Consider the following 9894-nt stretch of genomic DNA (forward strand, 5'->3'; position numbering starts at 1 on the left):
ACACGCCTGCTAGGACCTTGCCGGGCTGTGCGTCACGTCCGGCGGAGACGATGGCGGTGGTGCGGACGAGGGGCTGAGCGGAGCGGAACGGCATGGAGGGCGGGCGGGCGCCCGCCTGCACCACGCAGGTCAGCTTCGTGTGCCAGCGCTGCAGCCAGCCGCTGAAGCTCGATACCTCCTTCAAGATCCTCGACCGGCTCACCATCCAGGAGCTCACCGGTACCGGCACAGCGCGGGGGGTGGGACGGGCCGACTGGGCAGCGCCGGGCGCTGACAGCTTTTCTCCCGTAGCGCCGCTGCTGACCGCTGCGCCTGCCCGGCCCGGGGATGCGCAGGAGGAGAGCGCCCTGAGCGAGGTACGAGGAGGGAACGGGCGGGACGCGGCCGCACCGCGGACCCGGTAACGGCGGTGCCTTTCCCTGCAGGAGGCCTTCGCGGAGGGTCGGCAGGACGGCGTCTCCAGGAGGTTCATCCCGCCAGCCAGGTATGCGGCCAGGGCAGAGCTGGTGGACGCGCCGCGCCGTGCCTGCCTTGGGCCGGGGGGCGGGCAGCGCTGTGGGAGGGGTGCTGTGTGCCTCGGATCGCGCGGAGACTTTTGAAGCCTGCTTCTGGAAGTGTTTTCCGTGGGCTCTGAAACGCACTCAGGAACAGCCCTTTAAAGCCCCGTAAATATACTGAGGACACTTAGTTAGTTGTGGGTTAACACAAAACAGGCTTGGTAGAGCTCCTTTGACTCCTGTCCCCTCAGCCGTTTTTCTGGTGTGTTGTCTGTGTTCTTCCTTCCTGAGAACTGCCCTAGATCTAAGTCTCGTGCACAGCCTGGTTCCGTTAAGCCCTCCGCATTCAATTCTCGGTAAAATTCTTTCCAAGAATGATGTCAACAGAAAGCGCCAACAGCTTCACGCTGATTGGAGAGGCATCAGATGGAGGCACGATGGAAAACCTCAGCAGAAGACTGAAGGCAAGTTGTACTCGAGCTGGTAAACTTGGGTACTTTAGACTTGATGACCTCAGAGATCTTTTTCTCCCTAAATATTCTATGACTCCATGACTATAGCATTAGTTTTTCTAGACACTGTGAAGGGGTTGAAGTGCAAAGTTTGTCATGGCATTGGCCTTCAAATATTTTTGAGAATGAATAGTTAAGTAAGCATAACTGGCTTATTTTTAATCAAGACTTAATCTCTTAAAATACTCTGTCAGATGAAGAGCCACAAGCCCATCTGCTGGGAAGCAACTGGCAGCTGTCTGAAGCTTTGCTTGAACTAATGGTGAATTTCTCCTCCAGGTTACCGGAGATCTCTTTGATATCATGTCTGGGCAGACGGATGTGGATCACCCCCTGTGTGAGGAGTGCACAGATACTCTGCTAGACCAGCTAGACACACAGCTTAATATCACAGAGAATGAATGCCAGAACTACAAGTGAGTAATATGGAATTGGTCAGGAAATCAGTTGGCTTAGTTGGAAGCTAGGGAAAAATAGGCTTATCTCGCTTTCCATAGCCAGCAATGGAAGCTCTGGACTTTAGCACTTTGTTTGACTGAGATTAAGCGCTTACTTCTGAGGATCTCAAACTGAAGTCTGTGCACTCACTGGAGTGACAGACCCCACCTGCCCAAGGTGCCAGGTGGGAGCACTCACTGTGAGATCCACATACTCCGCAGTTATTCACAGGCAGCAGCAGGTCCTCCATCACCACCTTGTTCCACTGATACAGCCGATGCACTTGTAAGATTGGAGTTTGTGATTGTACTTCTACTCGCATGCAGGGCCTGTCATAGAACTACAAAGTATTGTCAGAGGGCCTTTTCAGGGTCTCCATGCTTATAACCATGTAACTGTCCTACCAGGAGATGTCTGGAGATACTGGAAAAAATGAATGAGGATGATAAGGAGAAACTGCAGACAGAACTGAAAGAACTTGCACTGGAAGAAGAGCAACTGATTCAGGAGCTAGAGGATGTTGAGAAGAACCGCAAGGTTGTGGCTGAAGACTTTGAAAGAGTCAGGGCAGAGGCGGAGCGACTGGAGCAGGAAGAAGCTCAGTGAGTGAACTGCAACTGCAGTTGCTGGCAGATAAATGAAATTATAAAGTATGGAAACCTATGACTAATGCCCAAATGCACAAAGCTTGTTCTTGGCAAAACTGAAGCTGGACACGCCAAAATAATTCTAGCATATCATGTGAGCACTTACATTCTTTCCTGTAAGAGCCTTGTACCTAGCATTTCTTGTCTTGATTTTATTTGAAGGTATCAGAAAGAATACTGTGAATTTAAGAGACAACAGCTGGAGCTAGATGATGAGCTGAAAAGTGTGGAGAACCAAATGCGTTATGCTCAGATGCAACTGGATAAATTAAAGAAAACTAATGTGTTCAATGCAACTTTCCACATCTGGTAACGTAGACACTGGAATATTGCTTCAGTTTGCTAAGATTCTGCAATATAGAACCATTTAAATAAAACTGCTTTTGACAGAAGGGGTGCTAGTCAAGTTGTGCTGCAGAAAATGGACCCATCTCCCACTAGTGGCATCTCATAGATTTGCTGCAGTTTGCAGATGTGTGTGAGGAGCCTGCAAAATGGCTCTGCTAACCATGTTAACCAGCAGGCAGCTGTTGTGCTGGCCAAATTTCTGTCAGGCTTCAGAGAGCATGCAGCTTGTTTTTGTTTTCCCAAAGGAACTTCATAGAAAGCAAAACATTGGTGATATTTATATATACTTTCAAATCAGGGTCCTCAAACCTTCATTCTGCGTGATTGGTAGCGTGTTCTGTAGCTGTTTGTAGGTTGCCCTTGTTTGGTTAGCATGCTAAAAGCTGTTCCTGCCCTCGTGCACTTTTTTATAATTCCTCTTATCACAGGCACAGTGGTCAGTTTGGCACAATAAATAACTTCAGACTTGGCCGTCTCCCCAGTGTTCCTGTAGAATGGAATGAGATCAATGCAGCCTGGGGGCAGACTGTGCTGTTACTGCATGCCCTTGCTAACAAAATGGGCCTGAAGTTTCAAAGGTATATGCAATATAATTTGCATTTCACATTTCACTTACAACCTGGATAAAGACTTTTAGACTCACCTGCCCATGAACTGCATGTCCTTTCAGATACCGCCTTGTACCGTATGGCAACCACTCGTATTTAGAGTCCCTCACAGACAAATCGAAGGTAAGTAATTCTGCACGAGTTGCAGAAAATAGACCTGGAACATCTCAGATCCCTGCTCATATTGAAGGACACAGAAGACTAAGTCTGCTCTTGAGAGTACACCTTTATGAATTTATGGCATAGGAGAGCTGGCTACTCTGCTTTCAACACATAGTGTTTCACTCCATGTCATATCAAGCCACTGACTCTGCCATCCAGGAGCATTAAAAAAGGCCGGACTCTTACATTCACAGAGCAGCTGGTCAGAGGAAGTTCATTTGATTTGGGAAGATTGTTGGTGATAAGGAACTCAAGTCTTCTCTCGATAACCACTAACATTCACGTAGCATGCTTAGCATGAGACAAACTGCAGCTGTTACATGCTACAAACTACTGTAGTAAGCATCCTAAATTTAAGCCTCATACAGACTAAAGATTTGTAATGACAGCATCTAAAGTGAAAGCTTAAGGTGCCTGAATTTTTTTTAATTTTTTTTTTCCCCCAGGAGCTACCCTTGTATTGTTCTGGAGGCCTAAGGTTCTTTTGGGACAATAAATTTGACCATGCGATGGTGGCTTTCTTGGACTGTGTGCAGCAGTTTAAAGAGGAAGTGGAAAAAGGTGAAACTCGGTTTTGTTTGCCTTATAGGTAAGTGTTGCCAAATAACATCAAATTACCACATTGTATGGTGTCCCACTTAGCACTGTTAGCTGACCTCTGGACCTGTCCACAGCACTGCTTGCTTTGCAGTCCTGTCTTTTGGAGATCATTTCATGTTCTTTGTAGTGTGCAGGATTATCACCCTTGCTATAAGTCTGAGATTTAAGGCTAGTTCCTCAAGTGAGGAAGTCTGAGGCTTGCTGCATTTCTTTTAAAAACAAAATATTATAACGTACAAAGAATGTGAGTATCAGATTTAAAGATCAGAACTTAACACTACATTGAAATTAAATGCTTGCTCTAGTAACTTCTTAATAATCTTTGTGATACAGGATGGACGTGGAGAAAGGAAAGATTGAAGATACAGGTGGCAGCGGTGGTTCTTACTCTATTAAAACACAATTTAACTCTGAGGAGCAATGGACAAAAGCACTAAAATTCATGCTAACTAACCTGAAGTGGGGTCTTGCCTGGGTCTCATCCCAATTCTATAACAAATAACCATGTCAAGGCAACTGTAAAGCATCTGCATTTTATTGGAGAAACTCAAAGTAAGAAGTCTCTGAATACTAACCAGTACAAAATGTTTACAATACCAAAAATTCACAAGACACTTTATTTAAAAAATAAAAAAAAAACGTTATTGCAAGTAGTATGTAGAAAAGCAATAGGTAAAATTATATAATTGAGCTGAACTGAATTTGAAAAAAAATCAGCTACTGAATAAACATTAAACTGGCATTTTGGATGTTTATAGATATGTATATAAGTTACTGTCAAACTTCAAAATGCCAGCGAGTTTGATACTACTGTTACAGCTTAACAAAACAGGGGTTAGAAAAATGAAATGTTTCTAACAGGGACTACTGTGGAAAAACGCATGGAAAGTCTGTTTGGTCACTGAAGAAGTACAGCTTAAAATAAATATTTTCTAAGTCATATCTACATTTCTTTTTGCCACTGAACTTTACAAGGGTTTGAAACTGCAAAATACCGTTACTACAGTGATATCACCTATTTGTAATACTTGCTGTAGCGTGTTACTGCACAGAGGTGCACTGAGTAACACCAAAGATAAAACAGCCCGTTCTACCCTGAGATTGCGTTCATCTAACACTAGTCACAGCCTAAGCATCCCTCAGCACTTATGCAGTTATGCTGAACAGGCACCTGCTGCCTTGACAACTGCACTCAGCTTTCAAAACAGGTGAGAGTTTTTCTTTCCACAACACTGCCCAGCTAGCTGGCTTGCTGAAGGCAAGAGCAAACAAGCCTCTGACCACTGGCAAAGGGAAAACTGACAAGCAACCTGGCTGCAGCAAGCTGTCTGAAACAGCAGTTAGTTTTTGAACCAGCAGCACAGTACAGCCCGGTTTGTAACAACTGAGCTTGTGAACTTGTAGCAATACTGATGACCAAGCTGAATAACATTCACATTAATGCTTTTTCAAATTAAGACTCCTTACAGTTTTCAAACAAAACGTATTCAGTAAGTTAAATGTAGCTCTTAAAATAAAGCTTTTGGAGCTGAAAAAGGTGTTCTAAACACTGCTTTGTTCCTGTGTACCTGTCTTCACGGCGCGAGTGCGTAGCCTGGAAGAACAAGCTTTTCTAACTTAAACATAGCAAATGAAGTATTACAGAACAGACATGGTATTCAAAATCAAAAGAAAATCAATTTGGGTGCCCTGTGTAGTATCACAGGAGGTGAAATACCATCAAAAGAGTAACTTTGCTACTAACAAACTAACTAATAGATACAGAGGATAGCTGTATATAAAAGGCATAATTCTAGTCTTTGGCATTTTTCTTCTACCTCCTGTGGGGCTGTTTTGGAGTGATGCTGCCAATAACGTGTTTCAGTACTGCATATGAAAACTCCGAGATACTTTGTGAAGTAATGCCAGTAATACAGTTTAGATGTTCCACAACCTTAGGAAAAAAAAAAAAAAAAACCAAAAACCAAAAAAACCCCACTTATTTACAGTGCCTAAAATACATTAATTTACAGAGCTACTTCTTAGCCCTACCCATATCTAAGAATAATAATGCTCCACAAACCCAAGTCGTGTTTTTGACTTAAGTCAAAACCTTTCTGTATGTCAGAGCAAGGGGTGGGTTTTTTTGTTCTTGTTTGTTTTTTAAATGAATTGCCTCTACTAAAGGAATAAAATGAAAAAGCTGCTTTCTGCAATGCACTGCTTATTATTCAGTAGCAGCTTGGGCAGAAAATTGTCCGGTTGTCAACGAAACTGACTCACTGAGTTCGAGCTGTACAAAAGCTGAGGCAGGAGGATAAGCTGATGGTAACACCAGCACAAGCCTTGCTGCTGAACTGCCTTTGTGCCCTCTGACCTATCTTATAAAACCATGCACACTTCCTGCGAATAAACCAAAGGATGTCACTTTCTCTCCCAGTAGTCTACCAACCTCTGTCTGTTCTTAAATATATAAATAACCTTCACTTTTTTCCCCACACATAGAGGTAATTTGTTTGGAAATGACTGTACCTTCTTCCAGTGCTCAGGGTTTAACACGAAAGCACTTGTGCTGATGATTCCAACTGCCAAGAGCATTAAATCTTCCTTTACTATCAAGAACTTTGCTCTGCACAAGTAAAAGCATGTAACGGTGTAAAACGATGCTAGTTCAAGAACACTGGAAATCTTTGTACAGCCTGCAGACATTTTAGCTTGTATAGTCAGTCCAAATAAAGCTTGATACTATTAACCTTAATTAACAGTACCGAAGCTGGATTTTTAACATGAAGTTAAACACTTCCCTAGCTTGCCCTTAAAGCAAAGGGCAAAGTGGTGAAGCATGTTGTTTTGAACTGGTATATTATGCTTCATCAACAATATTGAAAGCTTCCCAAATTAAGATACTTAAAAACAGATGTCAGAAAAGACGACAAGAAAAAAACCCAGCATAATGAGAATTATAGTAGTATGCTTTTGTAAGGTTTTAATTAATGTAAGCCACTTACATCTGCAGTTCACTTGGTGTCAAATTCTCAATGGCAATACTCAGTAAAGTGTCATAGATGGTATCTCTTTTAAGATAGAAGAAGTCTAGTAGTTGTATGCACATCTGATGCAGCGGTCTTGCAGGAAGTAAGCAGCCATTATGTCCTGATGTAGAGATCATACACAATTACCCAAACATTTAGGATCAACAAATTGAGTTAGAAAGAAGCATTAGTTACTGCAAGTGAAGAGTACAGATGTTTTGTGACAACTGCCCCTTGTTTCTGAATGCCACAGGGCCCTCTCAATCTCAGTGCCATTACACTCCTGAAATTCAGGTTGTCAGACCTGGGCAAAGTAAATGGTAAGTCATTTTAGAAAATGTGTTCTTGTACTAAGTTTAGTGAATTTAAAGCAACCTTTTATTGAATGGGACAGGACTGGCTGTCAGACAACACCCTGCAGATTCTACTATAGACAAATTCTCATCTGAAAGGTCAAGTCTGAGAAGTTTCACATGCCTTCATAGTAAGAAAAGACATGTAACATGGGACATTTCGTTTCAGATAGCTATCGTGCAGTAATAGCTCTGTTGCTCTTAAAATTCCTTACCATTCTCTCTTAATAATGCTCTTACCTAAAACCTCTAGAAGCAGTTCAATGTAAGCCAGTGGAGTCGACACATTGATCTGGAACTGCAGAGTTTCCAAAACAGCAAGCTCTGACTCAAGCAACTCTTGTTTAGTGTATGAGTATTTTAAGGATTGCAGAAATTTTACAGCTGTGTCACTGTTAACTGCCTAAGAGGAAAAAAAAAAAACCACACTATTGTGTCCTCATTGCTTTACTCCTCCCGTTGAGTTTAAGCACAAACCATTGTGGTGTTGATACTGCATGCTCCCACAGCTGCCCAACATGCCTTTCAAACTGGCTTGAGAAATACAGCTCAGAATTTTCCCTTAGGTTCTCTATACCCACACACACGGTCGCCAGACGAGCTCTTTATAGCTCTCTGTGTTCTGACAGCCACAGGCTGGGATTTCCAGCTGCCTGTACTTTCTTCCTGACCTGTACTGGGAACATTTCCTGATACATTTTTACAAGATGAGTTACAATTAATCTGCCTGAAATGCAAGAGACTGGGGCCTCATTTTGCTATCCTTTGTGTTGCTATCACTGCTGATTTTCAGAGAGAAAATGTATTACTTAGAGAGGTTATATACTTTTCTACAATACTGAAAATGCAGCTGTAAAAGGCTCATATAGGTTACATTATAGTGTAAGGAAAGTTTGCTCGCAAGCTGAATGCACGACACCAGCCGTAGGACAAATGTGTCATAGATCTGTTCTTGCAGAGAGCTCTGGCTTCTGCCTTCTTCACCGCCTGTGACGTTCTGTCGGGGGGACGTACAGATTTGTTCTACTTGCTTGATCATAAACCTACAAGAAACATTGCTAGTAAGGAAAAATGAAGACAAGCAGTTCTGTATGTACACAGTACATGTATAGCTATAGATCTAAATTATCATTGAAGAGACGAAGCTCCAGATACAAAAAACATATAGTTTGAGTGACCAGCAAAGGGTACGCATGGTGTCAATTGCATTAGAGATGAGAAGTGCTCAGCATTTTCTTACCTTTCAAGTAGCTCTACTGCTTGATACCTTGCTGGTTGGTGCAGGTGCCATTTTTCAGACAGAAGGAATATAAATTCTGGAAGAAACAGACAAAAAAAAAACCAACCACCTAATTGCAGCAAACTTCAGCCAGCAGACACAGCTGTACAGCAGTCCAGTGATGCAGGAGCCAGTGGTGGCTGTGCAGCACCTCACCCACAGCACGTGCCTCCCTGAAGCAGCCCACAGGGCCGGGCAGCACGCTGAGGTGCTGCTCATTCTCCATGGCCAGCTGGATCAGTGTGTCCTCGATGATCTCAGGAGCAACTTCACCAAAGAGCGGATCTGGGCTGGAGAATCTGGATGATACTGGCACCCGGGACAGCATTTAGCAATTTGCATCTGAAACTTTGAGGGCTGTAGTAACGGCAGTAACCCTTCACAACTACCAATGCCAAAAGCCACACAAAACCAGGCAGAGGCAGCCCTTACGGCCTGGGAAGACCGGCCGGAAAGTGGAAGACCCACCCGCAGCCTCCGGAAGGAGCCCCGGGGCGCGCGGCGCAGACGCAGCCCTACCGGCAGAGCGCGTCCCGCCTTGGCACGTGCATACGGTTCCTGCCTGAGGGAGCGTCTCCACCAATCACAACGCGCCCTCTACGGCCCTCCACGTTCCGGCGCCAGCCAATCACTCGACGCTCCGCCTCAGACCGCTGGTGTTCCCGCGCTCCTTTCCGATTGGCCCGCTTCCCGGACGGATGTGGCGTCACTGCGCTACCGGAAGTCGCGGTAGGGAAGATGGCGGAGCCGAGGGAGCCTGTCGGGGAGGCGGCGTTTGCGCGGCGCATTGACCCGGAGCGGGAGCCGGGGCTGAGCCCTGAGCAGCGCCGCTTCATGGCGCAGGTGGAGCGCGCCCAGCGTCAGCGCGCCTTGCAGCGCCAGCTCCGCAGCCGCAACGTGTTGCTGGCCCTCGGCATCGGCGTGGTCACCGCGGGCATCTGTATCCTGCAGGCGGAGGGCGGGCTGTATGGGCTGCGGAGGGCTGTTGTGTTCCTTAACCCCTTCCGCAGACGGGTATACCTTCTACTCCGTGTCGCAGGAGCAGTTTCTGGACGAGCTGGAGCAGGAAGCGGAGGCGGCGCGGGCACGGGCCTGGGAGCGGCAGAAGAGTGCTGCGAGCTGAGCCCGGCCTGGCCCGGCGACGGCCTCGAGGAGACCGGAGTCGCGTGGAGCCTGCGTGGCCGTGCTACTCGTTACAGTGTCAGGACACCCTGCAGGCAGGGCCTTTTGTCCCAGAGCACAGTGGGGTCCTGGCTAGGGACATGTTCTCAGAATGGGATCGGGCTCCTGCTGCCTTTGCACAATAAACATGTCTAGAGCCTGGGTTGATGCTTGCTGCTACGTCACCTGGTGACCAGAATTCCACTTGGGGTCTCACAGCCCCTGGACACCTGCAGATGTAGGGGGGATTCTCCATTTTTTGTTTTTATCATCTGACT

At 45.6% G+C, this 9894-nt stretch overlaps 3 protein-coding genes across 3 annotated transcripts; 2 read left to right on the plus strand and 1 right to left on the minus strand.

Moving 5' to 3' along the window:
• The first annotated feature begins 72 nt into the window (after positions 1–72).
• BECN1 (beclin 1) lies at positions 73–4752 on the plus strand. The gene is made up of 11 exons (XM_042836600.1): positions 73–219; positions 292–356; positions 426–484; positions 871–961; positions 1289–1425; positions 1855–2049; positions 2257–2403; positions 2871–3020; positions 3113–3173; positions 3659–3801; positions 4146–4752. The coding sequence occupies exons 1-11, from the start codon at positions 93–95 to the stop codon at positions 4312–4314; spliced, it is 1344 nt and encodes a 447-aa protein (XP_042692534.1). The 5' UTR covers positions 73–92; the 3' UTR covers positions 4315–4752.
• Positions 4368–8948, minus strand: CNTD1 (cyclin N-terminal domain containing 1). Its single transcript, XM_042836607.1, has 6 exons — positions 8612–8948; positions 8417–8492; positions 8051–8219; positions 7417–7579; positions 6800–6944; positions 4368–6420 (listed from the first exon to the last, which is right to left on the minus strand). Exons 1-6 carry the CDS (start codon positions 8781–8783, stop codon positions 6216–6218), a joined length of 930 nt encoding a protein of 309 aa, XP_042692541.1. The 5' UTR covers positions 8784–8948; the 3' UTR covers positions 4368–6215.
• Positions 8949–9179: 231 nt separating this feature from the next.
• LOC122170054 (cytochrome c oxidase assembly factor 3 homolog, mitochondrial) lies at positions 9180–9779 on the plus strand. The gene is made up of 2 exons (XM_042836649.1): positions 9180–9395; positions 9466–9779. The coding sequence occupies exons 1-2, from the start codon at positions 9194–9196 to the stop codon at positions 9576–9578; spliced, it is 315 nt and encodes a 104-aa protein (XP_042692583.1). The 5' UTR covers positions 9180–9193; the 3' UTR covers positions 9579–9779.
• The last annotated feature ends 115 nt before the right edge of the window (positions 9780–9894 follow it).

This window comes from Centrocercus urophasianus, unplaced genomic scaffold, assembly GCF_019232065.1.
Source record: "Centrocercus urophasianus isolate 14NV4802_14NV808 unplaced genomic scaffold, USGS_Curo_1.0 seq_62, whole genome shotgun sequence".
In the NCBI taxonomy this organism is placed as follows: Eukaryota; Metazoa; Chordata; class Aves; order Galliformes; family Phasianidae; genus Centrocercus; species Centrocercus urophasianus.